At 42.7% G+C, this 24,183-nt stretch overlaps 2 protein-coding genes and 1 long non-coding RNA gene across 7 annotated transcripts in view; 1 reads left to right on the top strand and 2 right to left on the bottom strand.

Moving 5' to 3' along the window:
* The window catches only part of LOC113998683, a 105,302-nt gene extending 95,303 nt beyond the window's left edge, over positions 1-9,999 (bottom strand). For all 5 annotated transcript variants that reach the window (XR_005564378.1, XR_005564380.1, XR_005564379.1 and 2 more), the window contains exons 1-2: positions 9,689-9,999; positions 9,309-9,377 (exon numbers count right to left, since the gene is read on the bottom strand). This is a non-coding gene — a long non-coding RNA (uncharacterized LOC113998683). The remainder of the gene's footprint in view (positions 1-9,308; positions 9,378-9,688) is intronic.
* Positions 10,000-10,227: 228 nt separating this feature from the next.
* On the top strand, positions 10,228-12,844 carry MAD2L1 (mitotic arrest deficient 2 like 1). The gene is made up of 5 exons (XM_027741257.2): positions 10,228-10,316; positions 10,511-10,657; positions 10,739-10,859; positions 11,368-11,471; positions 12,013-12,844. Exons 1-5 carry the CDS (start codon positions 10,238-10,240, stop codon positions 12,183-12,185), a joined length of 624 nt encoding a protein of 207 aa, XP_027597058.1. The 5' UTR covers positions 10,228-10,237; the 3' UTR covers positions 12,186-12,844.
* A 420-nt stretch (positions 12,845-13,264) lies between these two features.
* The window catches only part of RPL7L1 (ribosomal protein L7 like 1), a 127,281-nt gene continuing 116,362 nt past the window's right edge, over positions 13,265-24,183 (bottom strand). The window contains exons 5-11 of the mRNA XM_027741251.2: positions 17,164-17,482; positions 16,887-16,995; positions 15,130-15,293; positions 14,866-15,003; positions 14,517-14,626; positions 14,130-14,342; positions 13,265-13,880 (exon numbers count right to left, since the gene is read on the bottom strand). Coding sequence (XP_027597052.1) covers positions 14,134-14,342; positions 14,517-14,626; positions 14,866-15,003; positions 15,130-15,293; positions 16,887-16,995; positions 17,164-17,225 — 792 coding nt within the window. The 5' untranslated portion in view covers positions 17,226-17,482 and the 3' untranslated portion in view covers positions 13,265-13,880; positions 14,130-14,133. The remainder of the gene's footprint in view (positions 13,881-14,129; positions 14,343-14,516; positions 14,627-14,865; positions 15,004-15,129; positions 15,294-16,886; positions 16,996-17,163; positions 17,483-24,183) is intronic.

Here is a 24,183-nt window from a genome sequence, read left to right as displayed (position 1 = left end):
AACCTGAAGTCAACCTGGTAGCATTTTAAGAATCCAGCTATTATGAATTCATCTGGAATTCATTGGGCTACCCCTGGCCACAATAAATTCATGCTGTATTAGCAGTAACATCATATGTACACTAAGAGATGTTCTACTGAGATCAGTATTATTTAATTGACTCAAAGGATTACTTTAAGATCAGTTTTCTTCTAACTGTATTTTTAACATAGCTTTTTCCTGAAGCACAGCTTCCCACAAGACAAAAAGATGACAGCAGAAGAAAAACATGCATAAGAAAACACACTACATCTGACATTTTAGGAAAGCTACAATAAGCATTAGAATCACACATCTATCTCCCATGTAACGTATAATGTGTTTATTTATAGTTTTCCCTGTGGGAATCAAAACACTCAACTCACCAAAAGTGAACATATGCAGATTGAAGAGAGGTAAAAAAGTAAAAAAGACATCTTCCTTGAAGTGAAAAAACCAGTGCAAACAATCTGTTTGTAAAGAAATACTGAACAATCTCATCTGCACGCTTCTGCTTTGTCAGGCATGCTAAATAAAACCACAAATAACATGCAGAAAAGACTTCACTGGGACCAGTAGCACAACTGGGATATGGTAAGCAATGGAAAAGCAATAGCTTGGATTGGAACTTTCCAACCTTGGGTTGGTAAAGAAAGATGTTCTTAGCTGTTAGCAATGTCTTGTCAACCGCACCAGAAAGACCCACGTGACTGGTGTCACCCCTTTGCAGCTTAGGTCCTGTTCACACACAGGTTTATATTTCCTTCCTGAGTTGGCTGCTAAGATGAGCAGGGTGGTCAGATATCAAGGTTCAGAGTCACTTAATGTAATTAACCTGCACTTCTAAGACCGATGAGAAAAATAGAAAAGCAGGTCTTCCTGAGTGTACTGGTTCAGTGCTGCTGAACAAAGCATAAAAAGTAAAAACAAAGAACTGGTAAGTTTGCTGCTTGGCACGTTTTCATGCCAACCTCAGGAATGCCCTGAGTCAATGCTGTGCCAAAGCACCACTAAAATGCAGCCACAGACAAGGAAATGTGTCTAAAAGGAGGCCTTGTCTCCTGACCAGCCACCAGCCAACTAACTGAGTGTGTGGGTACACAATTAAAAGCATATGACAGAATTTTGTTGAAAAAATCTTGCAATTCCAACTCATATTTCTATCTACTCTCTTCCCCTACAGACCCTGAAGGAAATAAGGTGTCTCTGTTTTCCCTGTGCTTTGAAAATAGACTGGATTTCTTTATTTTTTTCCTCTAATGAAAGAAACAACTGCAGGGAAGCGGAAAAAAAAAAAAATCCAACAGAAGAGATAAATAGAGGATACCTGGTTTGGACAATCCTGCTTTTCTCAGATAGTATATTCCACCTATGGACAGCAAGCCTCAGAAACCATCAACATTCCTTACGTCAAACAGTTGCCCTTTCTTATCCTTTTATTTCAGATTATCATCCTCCCTGATTCTATCAATCACCCCTAGAAACAGCTCTTAGCAGACTTCAGGGTTGTGATCATAAAATAAATAGTCTAAAGACCTAAGTCAGAATTTAGGAAAGCTGCTCTCTTAGGAAGCAGGAGTTACACACTCATGTATCATGTACATATTCATGACTGAGCCATCCCTCACAACAACTTTAAAGCTCTGCCAGACCCCTTCAAACATTTTTATCAAAACAGTAGAGGTCAAAAAGATGTTACATTTCTACAGTTTTCATGAACAGGGAGAAATCTTACTAATGTCCATGTGGGAAATGGGGTGTGTCAGTCTTTGGTAGATGTCAGATAATTCACACAGGGGTTGTTAGGAATGTCCTAAAGGCAAAGGTTGAAGGAGGTTTGCAGCTTAGCAGGCCTCACTGAATCCGTTTCCAAGCCATTCCCTTTGTCCTGTGGATTTTCTAGAATCCATTTTCACAGGTCTCGCTTCTCTTTCCTTGTCTCTGTTCATACTATCTGGCAGCTCCTCCGAGAATGCAGTTCTTAATACTTCAGTATCACCTCTTTGACAGTGACTTTAATTTAAATCACCATAAAGTTATAAACCTCCTGTGAGGAAAGGCTGAGAGAGCTGGGACTGTTCAGCCTAGAGATCTCCATCCTTGGAGATATTCAAAAGCCACCTGGACATGGTCCTGGGAAATCTGCTCTAGATGATCCTGCTTGAGTTAAGGGGGTTGGGCAAGATAACCTCCAGATGTCCCTTCCAACCTCAGCCATTCTGTGGTTCTCTATCTCCTTCAAAGTGCTGGAAATAACGTGTTATGAATAAGCAGATGTTGAATTACATGTGTAACCTTTTCCCTTCTATTACCTGGAAAAGGCATCACAGAAAAACGAAACCAAATCCACCAGAGCAAGTGTCTGTATATATATACACATACACACATATTTATATACATAGAAAACCTTGTTTGAGATAGAATAATGCAAAAGCATGTAACACAGTAAATACAAAAGAGGAATACTTAAAACTTGATTTACTTGTGACAATTTCACTTCCACACACCATGTAAATTTACACCTTTCCGAGTTCCTTACATTATTCAGAACTTCGTTTTCCTTTTTCCTCAGATATGGACAGATTTTGATAATTTATAAAATCTGCCAGCGAGCTGCTGCCAATTTTAGTATATAAATGATTTAGAGCTGGTTTAAGTCTAATTGACATTTTGCTTATTTAAAACACAAAAACTGGCCACTGAGGAAAAAGCACTCACTTTTAACAGGATCATGGAAATATTAGCAACAGCAGTCCACAAATCACTAAAAATGATTTTTAGATTCCCAGAGCATGAACAGTCAGGTGTGTCAGACAGAATGGAGGTTTGATGGCGAAGGAATGTGTTTTTCTGGGAACAATTATTTTGCTTCACAAAAATGAGTCCAGTTGTAAAGGGCGACCCTATTCCAACATAAGCCTGGTTTCTAGTGTTCCAGTTAATAATACAGTGAGCCAAATATAAGAAAATTCATCCAAATATAAGAAAATTCATTCTCAGGCATATAAGTAACAGCACCTTCACCAAATAAAAAGGCTGACCCCATGAAATCTCACCTTAGTACTCGTAAAGATACTGATAATTTCATGCTACAAATCTCAAGAGGAAATAAGGGAGACATGCAGTTCTAATGTCCTTCTCCTCCATTCAAAGACTGAGAAAAGGGTTAAAACCAGAAAAAGAAAGATAGAAAAGGGTCATGACAGGGTTGAGTATGGACTGAGACTGTCTGTTTTAAGAAGCAAGAGTGACTTCACACAGCAGAAAGACTCTGTAGAAAGAAAAACTGAGGTAGCACTACACAGGCCAGTGTTCTGTGGTTGTTATTAACTAATACTGAATAGTGAATGAAAATCGGTCCATGAGCCCTTTGTAAATTAGAACTAAATCAAGGTTTCCAAAATGCTTTTAAAATCATATCAAGAATTGAACTGTGAAAGTGAAAAGTGTGTCACTGCTGTCTCAGAAGGTCTGCAAAGGTGAGCACTCTCATCTGCACACAACACCTTATTCCCTTGTAACAGCTCACAAACACGCTGCTCTGTATCTAGTAAAGTAGCTACAGTTGATTTTTGTGAGCCTTTAACACTCTAAAAGTCTGCTAAATCATTCTTAATCACAATTCATCATCTCAAGACATGGGGTCCTTTAGTACCTGAATTCTTTGTCTCAAAATCCTGTGCAGCCAGTAGTTTCCCATTTAGATTTCTGCATTCTACTTTAAAGTCAGTATTTTTCCAGTTCTAATTGTGCTCAGCAGCTGTAAAATTCAGTGTATACCAACTACACTTACCAGACCAACTCTCTCAAGCAGAGGTGGCTGATAAGCATTGCCCAGACCAACACCACAACCTTTTACAAACCCATGTTATCTACAGGACTTTGACTCACCTCCCCATTATACTGGTAAATATAATGCATAATCTGCAAGGGTGATGTGTAAAAACCTGTAGGTTATAATTTCCCACCAATATTGTTTTATGGGTTTTTTAACATTGTTTACAATGAAAATGTCACATAAACAAATGTGACTACCGTTAAGAAGAAATATTAAAAGAGGTTCTCTGTCAGGAGTTTAATTCAGAGAAGAAGATCCCAGTAAGTTTAAATTTTACCAGTACTGAAAGGCTTACACAAAGTGAAATTATATGGAAAATAAAGTACTTGAAACACAAAATAATTTGGCAGCTGGACTGTGGTTCTGGACTCTCTTTGCCAGGTTTGACCATTAAAACTCAACCTCTTCCTTTTACCTGCTGCCTTCTTATGGATTTTCAATTCCCTTCTGTTCTGTGGCACAGGTTTAATAGATGGGATAAGGAATGTTGCCCAGCCAAACTAGCTTAAAACTTGATGACAAGAACATTTCCCTGGGCATGAGAGATGAGCTACAGATACACAAGGTACCCAAGCTTGCAGGACGTGCAAGAGTGACCTGAACCTTCAGGTAAGAGTCTACTCTTACTAACTGTCAGATTACAACCAAGGACAACCTTGAGCAATAATGTCATGTTTTCACTCAAATCAGATCTCAAGTAAAGGAGACTGTAAGGAACAATTAGCACCAAGCTGCTGCTCACATTACCAACCCATCTGGTTTCCATTTTTACACTCCCAGCAATGTCACATCACGAGGTTTGGATGAGACCATCCATTGTGGGAGACACAGGTAACTAGTGTGGATTTTTCAAATACTGTTCCACTCTAGTTTTTCTCCCAAAAAATTCTGACAGTGCTGACTAACACAGCAAGCAGTGAATAGCATGTCCTGCTGGGCTCATTATGACTTAAAAAATGAAGCAATTTTGTTCTAATTGTACTAACAAATGCTTTCTTGTTTTTCTAACTACTTTGCAAATGGTCCCATTGTCTGGCCTTAAGTGATTTTTTTTAAGGGCAACAATTATTTTTGTTTTAAATATTTCTAATGATAATAATGTGCTTTTCAAAAAATATTTACCTCTTCAGTCATCACAATTCTTAGGCATTGTGTGAGCTTAATTTTATTCCTTGCAACACAGTTAACTGAACAAGCCCACCATGGTTATACATCAGAAGCGACACGATCAGAAAGCAACCACAAAACAACAATTCTCATCCAATATGTTGCAATCACAAAACAGGATCCTATCAAAATCCCTTATCAAGGCTTATTTACCATGCTACCCATCTTGTGGACCCTTCTGCTCCTGAGCTTCTGATGACCCACTAAGTCTCTGCTGATAAATCTGTTTTAGTGTTCTCTAGAAGGCCCATTTTGAATGTAAAGCTAAACTGCAGTACACAGGCTTAGCAAATCTAAGCTACCTGAGAACTCCCTTTGCCATTAATTTATTAATACAAAAACTTCAGCTCCAACAGGAGCTAAAATGAACTGGATCAACATTCATCTTCCAAGCTACCAAATTTCACGTTGGAAGATTAAGTAGTAAAGGGGATTAAGTTGTAAACAGGTGGATTCTGTGGGTTCCACATTACCTGTTACCACTGTAACACAACATCATCCAGCACTAAGAGTTCTCTAGGCACGAAAAGCTCATTCGGGTTTTGTTCTTCCCAACTCTGAAAAAGGATTCCTACCTTCACTTGAAATGTTTAACAATAACAGTTCACCCGTCAAAACGTCTTTACAGGTAAATGCCAAAACTGGGCATCAAGTATTTCCTTCATTCTGGAACAACGTTTTTCAGACTAGCAAAAGAAATGCATCTAAAACTTGTCCAAAGTACGTAACGGCAAAACGGACTCGCAGTACTTCAAGTCAAAACCGAAAGGGTGCAGATAATGCGTGGGCCTGGTGCCATCTCCTGGTAGTTTAGAGGCAAAGCCATCACAAATTTTTTTTTCCTATGCATCCTTTAGAAAAATGTCACATGTTCGGGGAAAGAGAAAAAAAACCCCAAACGACAAGTAAAAGATACCACCGAATGTTCTACAGAAGGAGCTTTCAAAACTCTCAACATCCACAAAGTGTTATTTCATTGTACAAGGCTGCCACTGTCTGGACTTTGAGGTTAAATGGTGTTCTTACATTAGCCTAAGTAAAGAAACATCAATTTTTTTTCATCTGACGGAATAAGTATCCAGCCAAGTTAGCCTAATTTCAAAATACATTCAGTACCACTGATAATACTTAAAATGAAAAATAATTGTAAAAATTTCTACCTGGTGTTCAAAACCAAAATCAGGAAGTCCCTTTGAGAAGTCTACTCATCATATTAGTTGTTAGAGTGCAGCTCATTGGCCCCTACTGATTCCTTTTAATATCAATTTCTTTTCAGGAATACTTAAAACTCAAGAACATCTTTTCCAATTACACCACTCTTTCGTTATCTTTGATGAAAGAACACAGTGTTGCTCTTTGTAATAAAATTCCATGGTTTATGTTTTAAAAAGTAGCACTAGCCAACCTGAAAATAAATGTTCTAGTGATTTGGACAGCTGATACAAGGTACTTGTACTTATCCTGCAAATGTTATGCTACAAAGACTGTTGAAAACAACCTTGACCAGCAACAACAAAAAAACATAAAACGAGCTTGGTAATAAAATGTCTGTCAAAAAGTGGAGTACTTTACGTTAAATCTAGAGTTAATTCCAGATAACAATTAATCACCAAGGAGTTCTGGATGAGAGCTGTAAAGAACCTCACACACAGCAGGGTGATTTAAAGATAGGAAATTGATTTAAAGACTTGGAAGTTTTAAAAATAACTCTTACATAAAGGAGAGGTGATGGTACTTGGTTCCGCTGGTGGCCTTCCCTACATCCAGAAATTACTCCAAATTGCTTGAGATCTACCAGAAAAGATGGAACTGGTTTTACTGAGGCTTGATATGACAATTTGTTAATACCATATGAGGGCTTTTGTAGCTAAGAGAACTTCCACTTCATAGACCCTTTTGCTGTGCTGGAAGGAGAGACCTGTCCACACCATCCTGAAGGTTAAAAATAAATTAATAATGGCAATGAACTCTACAAGTGAGTTATGTCTTCTAGTTTGCTGAAGGACTATGGGAATGTGACCTGGGTTACCTTAAAAAAAAACAAAAACAAACAAAACCAAAATGAAGGCATACCAGTGCTTTGGATTGTCCCAGGTTCACTGACAATTCCCATGGGGAAGCAATCACTAAATGTTACAGAAAAGCCAAGCTAAAAAGGGAACATTTCCTTTCACAGAAAGAGAATCAAAACCACTCTGTTGTAACATCAAGCTGTAATTGAGAAACAGAACAATGACTGAAGAGTTGTAGGAGACCTAAATGAAATACAACTGGGATTTCACATTTCTTATGAAAATTAAGGTTTTAGCATGAGACAATTAAAGCAAGGATAGCCAGCTCCTGGTGTGCCAGAATATATAACTCAGCCTGTCATCTTTGTTCCTGAGAGCCCCTCGGAGCTGGTCAGGAAGCAGCTGTCAGCCACACAAATCACCAACCTACAGTCTCCCTGCTGCTCTCCTTGCAGGACCCCCATAACCTTCCTCCTGTCACGTGGCTGGACATTCCCTAAACACAAACTCCAGGCACCGCCATCACATGGAGTGTGCCTGGTCAGTAAGATGACAGGAGGACTTGTGTGCACGTCCCCATCACACCTGACCGCGCTATGGTCAAGTGACAACCGCAGTTTGGTTGTAGCACAGACAAGCACGTGTTCCCTGGGTGCTGCCTCTGTTGGGAGGCATTGGATTCACCTGGCAGAGAAGCTGAGTGACACCAGAGCCTGTGACTGAGAAACACAGATGAGACAGTTGGAGAACGTGAAGGGAAAAGCAGCAAATGCTCACTGTCAAGGCAACTAAACCTTCACACAAGTGAACTTTCGGTGTAAGGACAAACAGGAATATCTCGATGGCGTGGGCAAGAAAAGGGATGAAGAACATTCCACTAGAAGAAATGCAAAGGTTAAGAAAAAGAAAGACAGTACTTCATGGATTTAGAAGACTGAATTTATAAAAAACTAATGAATTGGCCAAGGAAATATAATTTTTTAAAAGACAAAGGGAAAGATTAGGAGTTTAGGAGAAGTACTGAAAATATACAGTGCTTACCAATGAGATTACATTGCAGCACATAGAAGAAACGTAAAGAAAACTAGTAAAAGGGGATTTATTTCCCTAAAGAGACAGAAAAATTAAAATTTAAAAGTGCAAAGGTGTTGGGGTTTTTTTTGGGGGGGGGAGAGGGGAGTACATGAGGGCAGAAACCAGTGCTAACCACAGTACAGAACTGGGGACAGAGAAGTGATCCGAAACTCTGAAATGCTGCGTGCCAGGTGCAGGAAGGTTAGGATTTGAACAGAGGTACTGAGGATCACCACCACCTCCCAGTACCTGCCAGGTGAATCTTGGGAGAAGTAATGAAGATGCAATTAAGTCTGCTGTTGATAAGCACATGCACCTGGTCATACCCACAGCACACCTGCAAGCCACCCAAACTGAAACACAGGGAAATCAACTCGGTGAACCAAGAACCAGCTGGATTTCTTTCTTCCATTTGGTTTTAACAGTAAAACAGCTAGAGCAAAAACACGTGAAGTATTAATCAAAAGCTCTAGTATTCTTGCCTGGCCTCATGTAACATGGCTTTCAAGCTCTTTTATTTATCACAAAAATGAGCAGCTCTCCGAAAACCTCGGAGGAAGCAAAATGGATGAAAAGCCAAGTGGAGGAAAAAAAAAAAAAAAGAGGGTCAAGACCATTTTGGATACATGAATAAGAGCAGAAGAGTACATAAGATTTGAAGCAAAACAGATGATATTCACAGCTATCTAACTGCTAAAAGCTGGGCTTTGGATGAAAAATTCTTCCATTCCCCCGGCTTTGAAACACACCACTCTTACTCAGAAATATTTTGTTCAGAAGACTTGAATCACTAGTGATCAAGACCCAGAATAAAATTCTCTTGGTTAATTTAAATTATTCAGACCCTTTCAGAACTTCAACACATGACTTCAGGACTACACCATTTGTTTTAATCACAGCAGCATGAACCTTGAAGCAAACCATATTTCCTCTTGGAGCAAAAGTTGGAGCCAAGAAAAAGCCTTAGCTCTTGAAAGAAACCTGTTTTATTACAACAAAATAAGCAATCACACCACATGGTTTTCGTCCTCAGTATAAATATTTCTGGTTTGAACATAACTTCATTTTAAGATTGTTTGATTTGCTTCTTTCAGGGTCCACATGGCCACCTACTTACTATCCCAGTAGACAGCAACTTCCCCCCTTCATTCTATTTAAAAACTTCAACACTCATTGTTGTTTTAGTCAGTCTCTCTTACCTGTAAACCTCTCCCAGAGCTTCCTCCAGTTGATAGCCACTGCCAATCTCAGCTCCTTCCCTGGTATCCCTGTAGTAACAGGATTTAAGTTGTTTGACCCACTGGGAATTTCCCTTCCCTAAGGCAGCCCAGCAGCCCAAATGCCCCTTAAACCCTTTCTTCTGGCGTTAGGACGGATTTAAGGAAAAAAATTGCGTTTCATCCTGCTTTGCCAGGTTCTCCCCGCCTGCCTTTTCACAGTGTTTTTGAAGAATATACCATTTTTATTTCGGATACTACTACGCGATTTACACAGTGACCGCCACCAAAAAAAAAAAAAAAAAAAAGAAAAAAAATTAAAATCACCCATAAACGATCTATTTACTTAACTCAGTTCGTACCTGGAAAGTGTAATTTTTAGGTTCAAAAGCGCTTTCGTACGGCGGAACGCACCTAAAGGAACTCCGAAAGCGGACTTCCCACGGCATTCCCGGGGCGAAGCCCCACACTCGCCCCGCCCCGCGCTGTGCGGTGCCCTCAGGCCCCTCCCAACAGGTGCAACGGCACCTATAGCCGGCGGGGAGTTTAACGTGAGGAAAAACCTTCCCTTTCTAACACGCCGGAGCCCTTTTTTTTTTTTTTTTCCCCCACGGATAAGGGCGCCGCGCTCCCCTTTCCCTGAGGGCAGAGCCGGCGTGAGGCGGCGCGCGCTCCCCTCAGCCCCGGCGCGCGCTCCCCTCAGCCCCGGCGCGCGCTCCCCTCAGCCCCGGCGCGCGCTCCCCTCAGCCGCGGCGCGCGCTCCCCTCAGCCCCGGCGCGCGCTCCCCTCAGCCCCGGCGCGCGCTCCCCTCAGCCCCGGCGCGGCCGCGCGCGGGGGGAAGGGGCGGGGCGGCGGGAAGGGGCGGGGCCCGATTCGAACCGGGCGGCGGGGAAGGGGAAGCGGCGGCGGCCATGGCGCAGAACCAGCTCGGCCGGGAGCACCAGGGCATCACCCTGCGCGGCAGCGCCGAGCTCGTCGCCGAGTTCTTCTGTGAGGGGCTGCGGGGGAGCGGGTCGCCTTGGGGGCCGCGGTGGGAGAGAGGGAAGGAGGGAGGGAGCCTGGGGGGAGGGCCGGGAGGCCGCGTCTGGTGGGGAGACATGGCCGCCGGCGGGGTGGGGCGGTGGTACACATCCCTCTTCCTCTCGCTATTTCTCTCCCTCTTCTTCTCCCTTTCCCTCTCGCAGCCTATGGAATCAACAGCATCCTATACCAGCGCGGCATCTACCCCCCCGAGACCTTCACCCGCGTGCAGAAGTACGGGCTCACCCTCCTGGTCACCACCGACTCCGAGCTGACCAACTACCTCAACAACGTGACGGAGCAGATGAAAGGTGCGGGGGAGCCTCCCGGGCCCTCCCTGGTGTCTGTGCTGGCCCTTCTCGCTCTGTAAGTGACCGCTTGGCTTCTTTCAGAGTGGCTGTACAAGTGCATTGTGCAGCGCCTGGTGGTCGTCATCTCCAGCATCGAGAACAACGAGGTCCTGGAGCGGTGGCAGTTCGACATCGAGTGTGACAAAACTGCGAAGGATGACAAGTGAGTAACACAGCCCCTCCACACCTGCTCTTCCCTATCCCGAGGAGCTGTGCAGGCACAAGATCAACGCCATGTAATTGTTCCTTCATCTCTTCCTTCTTTCTTAGTTGTTGTATAATCAAACCATACATAATCGTCAGGTACTTATTTTTTTTTTAAGCATCAGATCAAAACTTGATTTTTAATCCTCAACAAAGTCTTGTACATTTGGGTACATAACCCAAAGAACTGCTGCTTTCTTTTTGTCATGCCAAAGTGTTCTCTTCCGTTTCAGCCTGAGAATAAATTTAACATTCCTTAAAAATACTGGAAGCTTCATAAACAACAATAAAGGGAGACCAGCTATAGACTTAGAGAAGTCTATCTACCTAGGGTTTAAAAGTGGCACTACCATAAACATACTGTAGCAAACAGACCAACAGAGCTTAATAGAGAGAACTGTATTTAGAGGAAACTGTCACCACAGTAGGAAGTTTTCTTTCTTACCAGAGTTTTCTTGTTTTTCCAGCGGACCCCGAGAAAAGTCTCAGAAAGCAATTCAGGATGAAATTCGCTCTGTCATCAGACAAATAACTGCCACAGTAACTTTCCTGCCACTGTTGGAATCTGCCTGTGAGTGTTCTGAACTTCACTAAAGAAAACAAACACTTTTGGAAAGCCTCAACAGCTTTTCCATTTTAGAAAATATTTTTCTGCTGATTTTCTGAGGCTTTTTGATTATTATATGTCATGTACCATCACGTTTCTGAGACAGCACTTTGTTAGACTGAGATCAGGACAGAATTTGGGGTTGCTTAACTAACTTAAAGAAACTAGTATTTGTGCTCTGAGGAATATAAGTCTTCATGAATATGATTTGTGACTCGCTGTGGACTGGCTTGTGTAACTCTGAGTTCATATGAAGTGTTACACAGAGCTCAGCTCCACAGCATTTTAAGGTGTTTAAAAAAATTCACGACACTTGAGGAAACTGAAGTGTCGTCAGATGACTATAACTTGTTTTCATGTTTTAAATACTCTCCTTCTTCATATAACAAGTATCAGTGTATTCTTAGAACATTGGTACGTTTCAAGTTCTAGAAGATGCACTTCAAACTTGCCATCTCCTTAGGTGTGTATTACTATTAATTACTTTGTTGCCATTTGGTTACAGGTGCCTTTGACTTGCTGATATATACGGATAAAGATCTGGCAGTGCCAGAAAAGTGGGAAGAGTCAGGGCCACAGTTCATTACCAATTCCGAAGAGGTTCGGCTGCGTTCCTTCACCACCACGATCCACAAAGTGAACACCATGGTGGCCTACAAAAGGGATTCTGTTCCCTAGGATACAGGGATGGGGCTTGTGTGTGTGTACATATCCTGTAACCTTGTATAGTTTCTGTCCATAGTGCAGCTGAGCCACGACCACACCATTACCGCTGCTCTTGCTGAAGTATGACACAAAAAAATTCAACGTGCTTGTGATAATGTGATAGAACACTAGACTAGGCTGGCATCATGGTAATAGTTCAATTCTTACTTTACTGCATAAGCTAAACTAATGGTGTGTTAAACCACTGCCTTCATTAGAAAAACTGCCGAAATCTAGGATTAGCTGCTGGAATTGTGCTCAGTTCCTATAATTTTGCATTTTAAGATTATATTAAACTGGATGCTTTTAGCAGGCTTAAGTTCTCTCTGGCAACTAAAAAAAACAAATCTCACTCCTGAGGTGCCAGTTTTCATGTAAAAAGCTTGGGCTGTTTTATTACCAGAAATAACCCTAAAAAGAATCAACCACACAATTCTTGTACCTTTTGTACAGTGAAAGCAGCTGTTTATCAGGAAAACTTTTAAATACATGAAGCCTTGTATTTTAATGACAGCTGGGCTCTAGTTCTGGGGACTGTGTTGTTCTGTCTGTCTGTAGTGTCTGTCAAGCATTTTCTATGTTTGTATTCTTGTTTTATAGAATAAAGCTTCAAATTTTATAGTATTCTCTAATTCAGAGTCTGCAGTACTTTGTATTTCAGATGGTTTTGAATGCTGAATCTTAGTCTGTAATACAATGAACACCCTGAAAGCATCCTACTTGTTTCCTATGAGTCTCAAAACAAGTCTTGTGCAGTCACTATGAAATCTATTTATGGACTAATAGTTTGCCCCCATTTAAGTCTTCAAATAACAGTGTAAATAGTCACAGTGGCCTAATGATTAAGCACAGTGCCTTCCGTATTTGTTAAACATCACAGGACGCTTCATGTGTTCTTATCCACTTCTGCAGTGGAAGAAATTAGGGATTTAAAACTCTGTTAATGGAACTTTTGGACTCTTCCACGTTTTTGTTTGCTCCTTCACCAAATTCCTTTCAGCCAGAGTACTGGACTTTTTCCACTCTTCTACAGTGATGCAGGACTCTTTCTGTTATAATAATATAATTCCAGAAGTTTATTTAAAAAACATTTGACTACATGTACCCCACCGCTGTATTACAAACCTTCTGGGCTTTCCTACCAGGAAATAATTCTTTCCAGCAGTCCCAATCTAGCAGAAGTGAAAAGTGATTCTGTAAATCGGTAGCACAAAACCATGTCTTTTCTTTTTTTTCAAATAAATACAATCTAGGTAACTAAAAAATTATATTATTCACTATAAGGGGTGGCACTGCAGTAACAGAGAAACCTGATGTTTTCTTCTGCCTGTGCTGCCTATTCTTAAACAGGTGACTGCACTACCCCTTCACACCCAGAAGCAGGTGCACTTCAAGGAGTGAAGTCTGCAGTAGTGAGCATAAAAAACCTTGTTTAACAGAGATGCAAAAGTCAAATTTCTCAAGGAAGCTCATTCTTGTATCCAATAGTATATATCTTCTTGTAAGAAGGACCAGGACCAGCTAAAGTCCATCTCCATCATCATCTCTGTGTTTCTTCTTTTTATAGAGGCACCAACAGTCAAGAGAGATCCTTGCATACAGATAATGTCCACTAGAGGTACATGTGAAAAGGAACAGGTTATAAATCCTGAAGTTTTCACAAAGACCCTGCAGAACAGGAGAGAAAATAAAAAACCAGTCAGTCATGTTAACACAAAACTTCATGGAGGTGTCCAGCAGGATGTGCTGATTCCTCATGGGACCAACACTGCTCACTGGTTTCCCCTACTCCGAGGGTCACTTTTTTAGAGTGACAAATCAAAAACAAGGGACACCCCTGGTGTCCAATGCCAGTATGGTTATTAGGAAAGGGAGGAAAGGGTAAGGTTTGGAATTCACCCAACAGGCAGTGCTCACCTGACTAGTTGAGCTGACGTATGAGCTGGTTGATGGCTTCCCCTCTGTAGCCAGGCTTTCCCATTTCCTTGAGGAAACCCACTCTGTTACGTGACGCGTGGCGAGCCACCGACAGGTGGAATGGCCACAGAAACTTTGTGACTTTATTGAAATACCTCCCAGTTGAGTAGATTTCATGAATAAGGTCTTCCAGGCAAATAATACCACAGCCCCCTGCAGAAAAATAAAAATTTAAAGAAAAAAGCAATGGCTGACTGTATTCTCTCTCCTCACGCTGCTCCAGATCGCCAGCCCTCCAGTCTGGTAAGATTTTTCTCCCTCCCCACCCTCTCAGGTCAGACTGTAAACTCTCAACTTCTTCCTCATTTTTCTCAGCCTTTTCCTCACCTAAATGTTCCTCTATCAGCATATTGTCTGTCAGAGGCATCCTCTTCTTATTGATCTTGGCCTGGCCCCGTTTCAGGATGAGCTCTCGTACAGATTTCAGGTTTGGGTGTCTGTACAAAAACAAAAATCAGGTTCTGTAGTGGAGAGACACAATGCAGTGGGAAGCCCCTTCCTTCTTGGGAAAGCAACCAAGTAATGTTGAGGACAAGAAGAAGAGAGACAATAACAAGTTTTAGATATAAATCTGGTTAAGCTTTGACCAGCTATGGATCTGTGATACCAAATGGAGAACCAAAAGGCAGTAACACTGCCATACAAACCACTGCCAAGCCACAGGAGTGGTACTTACCCCCATGCCACGTAAGGGTCCACGACCCGCAGCAACTTCAGGGTTAACGGGGTCAGTTTAACAAATATCCCGGTGAAATTCTTTCTCAGCCGAAGCAACTCCATCACTCTTTTTACCCTCCTGGTCACTCCCTTAATACTGAGTCAGTAAAAACAGCAGCAACAAAAGGCCTCAGATTAGTGCGATGATCACACTTCATTTGCATAGAAATAACACAACAAAAGGCAGCAATAATGAAGGTAAGGAGTAGGAGGAGTTTCTTACTCCACAATCCGCACAACGAAGGCCAGTTTGTGCTCCCGAGGTGCCGCCGCCTGCCCGGGTCTCTGCTCCATGCGCCTCAGCCGGCTGTCATCGCGGCGTTTGCGCCACGAATCCCGAACAAAAGTCTCAAGGCGTCTGAACTGGATTTGTTTCCCCTTCTGCTGCTACAGCGAAAAGGAAAAGAAAGTATCACCCACCACAACGGTCTCAGAGGTTTGCATCTGACAGGCCAAATGAAATGCAGGACTTGAGGAACAACGTTCCTTCGGCTTTGGAAGCAGTAAGAAGAAAATAAATTTGATTATCTAAGGCCAAGGGAAACACAACTGAGGGACAACACATGAATTTAGAGGCAGCTAGATATAATTTATGAATAGTAAACTAAAGAGTTTTTCCCCATGAAAAATATAAATTAGGGAAAACAGCAACACCCAGGATACTTCTAGACACGGGAGATATTAAACGGAAGTATCTGCAGCCACAGATGATCACAGCTACACACCCAGCTCAGCAATCGCTGGGAAAGCCAGAAACAACACCTGTATCTGGGCAAAAAAGATACTACAGCAATACCGTAGTGTGACTCAAAACTACCATTCAAAGTCCTTTAATACAAAGGCACACATACAAAAAAAAATTATTGCTAATTTATACACAGAACATCCAGCTCACTTGGAAAAAAAAATTTCAGAATTATGGAAAAATTTAAAGCATTTTTTAAATTAAAAGGTGTTTAATTGCTTGTCCTTAGCTTAGGAGCGAGTATATCCACCTAAATCATAGTGCTTTCTCATACTAATAGGACAGTCACACAGTAATACTTAAGATAACACTACTAGTTAAATTATTAAGTCATTTTAAATTATAGAATCTAATGTTATGTATCTTCTATTTTACCTTGTAAATCACCCATGAAATTGGTTTGAATTTTCACAGCAGGCAGACCTAATGAAAACCTCATCACTAAGGTCATTTTTCTAATGAAAGTCTTAAGGAGTGGCTATTTAACATTATTGCTCATGCTTCCACCTCCACCTTGAAAATACAGCAAGCCACTGATGTGTTTAAAAACATTAAACACAGCATCCAACAAAAATGGCAGGAGTTTTGTACACAATCCCACAGAAATGGGCTTCACTGGGAAAGCTTTAAAACACTTCTAAGACAGGTACGTACTGTATTAGCTAAGGCACAGCAGAACAGGACTCAAATTCGGAATTAGAAAGGCTTACTGTGCTCTGCCAGTCTGGAAATGACACCCTGTGCACCGGGAGTGCCTGTATTAGCAACATGTGCCACCCCACACGCAGAAAAAGGCTTCGCGATGACCTGTCTCTGCTCCAACGGATAAATAAGTTAACTCTAACTGCACCCTCAGAAAAGCATTGTTTCCATGAAGGGTTACAAAGGTGAACTGGTTTCAGAGAGCACAGACAACTCCGCAGCGCTGCAGTTCCCCACGTGTGGCTGTAAACACACCCCACCAGGCCAACACACAACCCACCAGGTTCCGAGAGGAACAACTCGCACTCTTCAATACATTTCTGTTCCACTGCCACCAGCCAGAAAGCCTTGTCCTTTTTACGGGGCTCAGAGACACGGGGAGAAGATGCCCAGGGAATGAAGAGCTCCCTTCGGAGGTAACCCCTGGCTGAGGGGGCCGATCCCTGGGATCACTACCGTACGATCGCAGGGAACCGCGATTCCCTCCTTCGGAGGACAAGCAGGGCCAGCACGACCCCCGCGACCCGCCGTACCTTGCGCTTGTTAAGCAGCGCCTGCTTGGCCTGGGTGGCCTTGATGGCCAGGTACGCCTTCCTCTTCTTCAGCAAGTTCTCCGGCACCAGCGGGATCCGCCGCCTCGGCCTGAGGGAGGGACATCCCGGTCACATCCCGGCCCCACATCCTCCATCCGGCCCCCCCTGGCTGCCCCGCCGCCGCCCCCAGCCCCGGTGCCGCGTGGTGCCCGCGGATGGCGGCGGATCCTTCCAGCCATCCCTTCCTCCCTCCCTGCCTCCCTCCCGCCGCACTCACTCCTCGGCCTCCGCCATCTTCCCGGGGTGCCGCCGCGCATGCGCCGGGGCGGGGCGCGACATGGCCGCTCCCCCTCAGGTGCCCCTCGCCTTGCCCGGGGATCCCGGAGCGCTGCGGGGCGGCTGTGCCGGACGGGAAGGGGCGCGCTGCTGTCCAGCCGTGCGCTGGGCCGTGTCGGTCCGCACGCCGGGAGCCTCGGAGGGAAGGGGCGCTGGGACACACGCGTTGTGGACAGCCGGGTCGCCCGCAGGTGGTGCCAGAGCCTCACGCTAAGGGATGCCGTTCCCTCCGATGGGGTCGTGTTCGCGGTCTGCTCCCTCTTTGCCGTGCGGGATAGAGGAGGGATGTGTGCCTTTACACTATTAACCATCACCTTTACACTGTTAACCATCACCTTTACACTATTAACCGTCATTGCGTCTGCAGGCAGCTCGGTTTACACCGACCGCAGAGTTCCCTTGCCAGCTGGGAGCTCCAGCCTGGCACTGGAAGGCTCGGTGGTCCCCGGTTTCCCTGCTCGCCTCGGTGATGCTACAAACCTTTGTAAACGCTAAAAATCAGGCCGCTTCTGTTTTGACACCTAATACTTCGATACCCGTATTTAGAAACTCAATCCCGCCTGCCCAGATGTGTGCTCTGCAAAGAGCACAGCCCTCAGTGAGGAAACCCAGCTACCCATGAACTTTTGGATTTATGAGGCAGAAAGCCAACAAGCTTATAAAATAAATAATCTGAAACTTGCACCGAAACACACCCATAACTACATTCATTTCACCCTGACATTGGGGTAAGCTGCTCCATATGAAAAACCCTGAAATGTCTGGTAGCTCTGGACAGAAAAAATGACCCTTTTTTATCTACAAATTAGTGCGCTTTGTTTAACAGGAGAGAAATGCAAACAACCTCTTGGGTATTTCATTATTAATGGTGGGGAAACAATAAGTAAGTAAATATTTCAAGCACTGTTGCTATGAAATATTGCACAGCATTCTTAGGCTGACTGGTTAAACTTTGACTAGTAGTTCTACTGTATTAATGAATGGCTATTCAAATGCCTTTGTTTGCAAGGTTACTCAAGAAAGTATTCCCACTTTCCTAGACACCAAGCTATTGTAAACTGGCCTTCAGCACTCTGAACTCCTCTCCTTTTTTCTTCACAAATCCTTGCATTTTCTGATATTTCCATGAGCTGTTACAGACGAATTCAGTGACTGTGAGCTTACTATAGTCACCATCCACCAGTGACGGATTAACCGACTCCTCCTTATTTATCTCCTTTCAAGAATGACAGGTAAAATACTTTTTTAAAATCCCGGATATCTAGTCATGCTCCTTTCAGCCACTGACATTCAATGACTTCACAATCCAGCTACTATTTCAGGGCTCCAATTCCAAAAGCCAAGCCAGGAGATGAGATATGAGAAGCATCTTGACTGTGAAACTTCTTGCCTTATTCTCTTACTTTAAGGGTATAAAACACCATTAAATTTATTTAAAATCTCATAAAATCTTTACTGACACTGTGTGCAGTCTCAAAACAGCAAAAGAGCCTTGAAGTCCATCACTCTCACCAGTGAATCGTGCCCCAATCTGAAATCTGCCTGTAAGCTCCCTATAAAATGAGCAAAAAAAATTAAAATTGGTTTATTTTGCCAAACTGTGATCTAATCTTGGGAATATTTTAATGGAGAAAACACCTTGTGATCTTAAATTATGCCCATTTTCAGATCTTTTAAGGAAAAAGTTTATATGGTTTGGAAAGAAGCCCAGGAACTACTCCATACACACACTCAAACCAATAATTAACAGAGAAAAAAGGTGGGTGGTCCAAGACTTTCTTCTGTGAAATTAACAATCACATGGAGAAAGACTAATATTTCATAAAAATATTTTTGAAAAACACTGTGGATAGGTGGATGGTTTTATCCTTTTCAAAATAAGGTTCCTTAACGTGGGCATTTTTGTCAGAAATCCTGCAAATCCATCTCCAAAGGAGCAATCTGGGTATAATGAAGAGATGTGATGAGAGTAACACAGGTGTGTACCCTCAGTTAGTGGCCACTTAATATGTCAAACTGAAAAGGCTCAAAGAGATAAAGTTTTTTGGCTTTGTGTCTTCTGAAAAAAAATAAGTGGGAAAACCCAATTCATTCTTTAGTGCCACTCATTTACCAGCATTAATGGAAAATATTCTGGTTTCAAAAGCTTGATTTTACAGTTACTATTATTCCCTGGAAGAAAAGCAGACTACTAATAAACCCCGGGCACTATTCACAATCGTTGTCCCTGGAAATTATATCTGGAGCTTTAAGTTATGAATATTAAATTACAGATTTACATTGTTCTGACATTTTCTAAAAGAGTGGTGGTACCCATTTACAACGTGAAACACTTGTAAGAAATAAAATGTAAATTAATTTTTTTTTTTTTTTACTTCTAATGCACTTGTCAAGGCCTGGTTAATGAACCTGAAATAAAAAAATTGCTTTTCAATTACAATAAATAGCGATGAAAAGAATTTATTTTTCTGTCTTGCCTACGAGGGAGTGCACAGAGTGTCTGCTATTTGAGTGTACTACAGATTTAATTGTACCTTAAAAGAAAAGCGGAGGTAAAAATAGACATCATTATATATGGTCTCCACAGGTCTCCATGACCTCTCTCCTTCCCCCACAGGGATGAAAAGCTACATTTTATTTGGGAGAAAGACCGATTCAATTATGTCTGAGATGAAAGGCAGTGGGAACAGAATAGGTGTCTTTCCCACACTCAGTAATTGGGAATCCTACCTCCTACTAGATTACCTTTTAATTGAACCTTCCAGATAATGATGCCATTTAGGTTGTGGGAGCATATTAATAAGTACGGCACGGCATAAACTATTCATAAAAATACTACAGACTGGGAGCCATAAAAACAGGTGGAATGGAACAACCCAATTAGGGAGTTTATCATGTCAACGTAGAGAGCTTCGTAAGAAGTGCTTCATACAGCCAGATGTGCTCTCTGGCCTAAATGTCAGTGATTCTGATAAAATGGGGACAGGTGGTAGACGACGAGTTTTACCTTAAAAAATAAAAAAAACCCATTTAATTATTTTTACTTCCCGGCTCTGGTTGCTACCCCAACTGTGTAAAATCCTTTAACCCGTTCAGTTTTGGAGCCATTGTTTCAAGCAGAAACAACGATCAGAAGAGGCTTAAAACATCCTAAGTGAGAACTAGTCTGCAGTAATTTATGTAAAATCACAGCAGAGCAGTTTCGCTGTAAGATCAAACCCTGAGCAAAGCTGTGGCTCTGAGTGCTGTAACAGTGCATGGCAATGGGGCTATAAGGGCCCTCTCACTTCTTTTCCCTGTTAATTTATGCACTGAAAGTTCTCATTGGAACGTTCTGTTCTGCCTGCAATTATTTGTGACAACTGCCTAGTCAAGATAAAGCTACAGAGCATCCATGTCTGACCAGGACTTATCAGGCAGGGAAACAGAGCCTGAGGGTGTAAGTGGTTGTCCATAGCTTTATCCCAAGAAAGAGGCTGTACTCCAGCTGCTCCAAGCTGCCTACACACAGCAGAAACAAAGGAAAGGAGGAGGTATTTACAAGATTCTCCTCATGGCACAGCAGAAGACCTTATAAGGCTGAGTGCTAAGGCAGGAGGATGGCAGAAAAAATTGGTAAATAAAAGTGCAGCAGGGATTCACTGATTTCTATATGAAATTATGGGATACAGGCTAATTAATAAGCCTGGGAGTAGGATTTTGGAATGATTTTAGAGAAATAAAAATATCAGCTCCACGCTTAGGACGACAGAATAGTAATTGAAAATTATTAGGGAAGGGTTAAAGAACAAAGCAGAGACCATCATTCCACACTGTAGCCTCTTACACCCACATTTTGGATGCTCCAGCTTTGTTCTGTTGCCTTTCTTCCATCTGTCCATCCCATACTTCCACCCACCTTTCCCCAAGACAGATTTGGAAAAGGTTCAAAGAAAGAAGATCAAAGATAGGGAATAGTTTCCATCTGTGGAGCAGTTAAATAGACTGGACCCTCAGGGTGGGAGAAAGGTGTCTGAGGGAAGATAAAATAACCCATAATGGATAAATGGTGGGACAGTTGCTCCCCTCTCTCTTCCAGCATGAGAGGTAGGGAACCTCGGATGAAGGTAGAAGGAGGCAGGTTCACAACAAATAATGTGGGGTTTGCAGCACATGAACTTGTATTTAAGGCGCAGACATTTTAGCCACCAGATTCTGAGAGAGGTTGGGTGAATCAAAAATTGGGAGAGTGACTTCTTGACCATATTGTACCTCTGCAGGCAGCAAGACTCCAAGCTATTCTTCCATTCCTCATAATAAATGCATTCCATTTTTTCCTACAGAGGCTGCAGATGTTTCTTTCACAATGCTCAGCCCATTTTTCCCCTAAACCTTTCACACACTGATCCCAACACAGATAAGATGGTTGCTGAAAAATGAATAATTTAAAGCCCTGAGGATGAACCCAAAATAAGCAAATGTCAGTGCTATCCTCCAAACCCTGTTCTCCAACAATGTACAAGTCTATAACAAAAAAAAGGAAACCAAACTGAATGAAATCAGTGTTGTCACAGAGGGGACAAATGACCCTGCATTCTCCTCCACTGTTTTAAATATCTGGGTGGAGATGAGAAAAGAAATACAGTTGTAGGCTGAGGTGTTGTTTCAAAAATTCAAATTTTCTTTTAACTGTGCTGCCACTGGACATTGATTTAGGACATAAAAAGGACATCAGTGTTTGTATATGTGCAGCCTCAGCATTGGTACCCTCTGCCTCCATAAACTGTTTTTTCCAAGCAGAGGAGCTACACATCCCAGCCACGTGTCCCCGTCCACCTCCTCCCCTGTGGATCTGGCCTTTCTACCAGCTCAGCTCCAAACTTTCCGTTTAACTGAGATTTGTCCCATTCTATAATCACCCTTGCTATTGTAGCAAAACATCTGAAGGGGCAGACAGAACTCAGCTTCTCTGCTTGCAAACAGAAGGGCTAATTTAACCTGACTGCACGTCCTTCTTCCCTGTTCACCTGCACTGTGGCCCCTTTTCCTGCCTTTGAAGTCCATCCTTTGCAGCCCATGAAAGAGATTTGGATAAATAAACCCATTCCTACAATGACCTATTATCACTGCTGCCTGGAAGCTTGAAGGATGAGGAAAATTCGGCAAAAACCTGAGAAGAGATGGAATAAGCAAGAAGAAATAGTTAGCTCCAGGTACAGCTGGCTGGAGCACAGCTGTGGAGAGCACGGGCAGCAAGCAAATCCCAGCTGCTTGGTTCCAGCACCTTGAAGTATCATTCTTCCAGGGGTAACAGTGATCAACCAGCTGACAGACTGGCACTGCAGGGGCACTCCATCACCTCAGCCCAGTGGTACAGGGGTATGAGATGAGGGGCACTGTTCAACAGGAATATAAACCACCCAAATCCAAAGCAACTGTGCTGCTTCTCCGTGCTGGGCTCGGCAAGACTTACTTCTTCCCTGTGAGTCTTCCACAACCTCTGGCAGGATCACGGCCTTTCTGTATCAGAGGCTGTGTTCTCACACCTGAGGGAGTTTCTGACCCAAGGGACCACACTGAGGAAGAGCTAACAGAGAAAAAATAGGTCCTGTTTCTAAACCATCAGCAGGATAACAAGAGTGTCTTGATAGTTTCAATTTTCTCCACACATACTAATCACACAGTAAACTATTTTTTGATATGTTGTATAGACAAAGGAAAAGATTCATCATCGTTTTTTCCCCTATTTTTTTAATAGTAAGAATAAGCTGCTTCCTGTCAGTACACAACCTCACTAGTGAAAGAAATCACTCAGGTGCAGGTGTGCTTCAAACAAATGTAAATTCTCAAAACACTGCCTTCCTCCTCGGTGTCTGACACACTGCAGTTGTAGCAGAAAAACACACTCACCGACAAACACACACTTTATATAAAACCAGTTTTGTCAAGTCACTGTCTACTGTAAGAGTTGGTGCCATGTGACAAGGCAGAGCTAATTAGCGAGGTAGATTTTGTCAAGGAAGAGAAGGCTTTTAAATTTGCAGCAGAGAGAGAGAGCCTGACCTACTTTGTGTATTTTCTGGTGCTCTCATTTTAGGTGTTTTCGTGGTCCTCCTAAAGCCAGCAGCCAAATTCCCTATGCAGCCAACGTAGAGAGGCTTTGTGTGTTTTCATACTGCTTAATTTAAGTGCTTTAACTCAGGTTTCAGTATCTCCCCCCCCCAAGGAAAAATAACTTTCACAGCCTTTTCAGACTGAAAATGGAAATAAATACCATCAAACTCACTCCTCTCCGAAATCTTAAAATCTCTATTCAGCAGCATTTTAATAGGAAAAAAGAATGGGGAATGGTGGCTTCTCCACCTCTCATTCTCTTCAACTCCAGATTGGCTACGTTTTTGGAAGATAAGCTTGAATGAAAACACGTTATCTGCAGGATTCAGCACAGAGATAACAAGGTGGAATGGAATGGATTGTCAAAATGCACTGCTGGAACGTGACCTTACTTCTTGTGTCTGAGGGAACGTGGCTCAGTGAGGACATGCCCATTCCAAGGCTGGGGCTGCCCGAAGGAACCCCTCAGCTCCAGGGATACACCACAGCTCTTTCCAACTCCTGCCAGGGCAAGCCCTGGTGCCCTCCTCTCCTTCCCTTTGTACCTCGATTTCTATGCGAAGAAAGTGCACATGCAGGTCAGGAAAGAGTCAGGAAACATTCCTGCCTCATCCTAGCGAGTCCAAAGAACTGCAGACTACATTGCAGCTGTGCCGTAGCCCCTATAATTCATTTTGATCCAGATAAGGATTTAATTTGAAGAGCTCACTTTTTCATGGATACTTCAAAACCTGGAAGGCGCTGCTGGAATGCAACCCTGTTATCTGTTTGTGATGATCTGAAGACACCTGGATTTAGTGATGTTTTATTATTATTACTATGGATCACCCACCAGATGGTTCAAATAAAAATACTTCAGATGATGAAT

The sequence above is a fragment of the Pipra filicauda genome, unplaced genomic scaffold, assembly GCF_003945595.2.
Source record: "Pipra filicauda isolate LSUMZ 115617 unplaced genomic scaffold, ASM394559v2 scaffold312_size1046226_pilon, whole genome shotgun sequence".
Lineage (NCBI taxonomy): Eukaryota > Metazoa > Chordata > Aves > Passeriformes > Pipridae > Pipra > Pipra filicauda.
This window is presented reverse-complemented; position numbering and strand designations above follow the sequence as displayed.

What these genes read in the sequence shown, in the direction of transcription:
- MAD2L1 (XM_027741257.2), top strand. Translation starts at nt 10,238, where the DNA reads ATGGCGCAGAACCAGCTCGGCCGGGAGCACCAGGGCATCACCCTGCGC. An exon ending in CGTGACGGAGCAGATGAAAG is followed by an intron (nt 10,658 to 10,738) that starts GTGCGGGGGAGC and finishes GGCTTCTTTCAG; the next exon opens with AGTGGCTGTACAAGTGCATT. An exon ending in AAAACTGCGAAGGATGACAA is followed by an intron (nt 10,860 to 11,367) that starts GTGAGTAACACA and finishes TTGTTTTTCCAG; the next exon opens with CGGACCCCGAGAAAAGTCTC.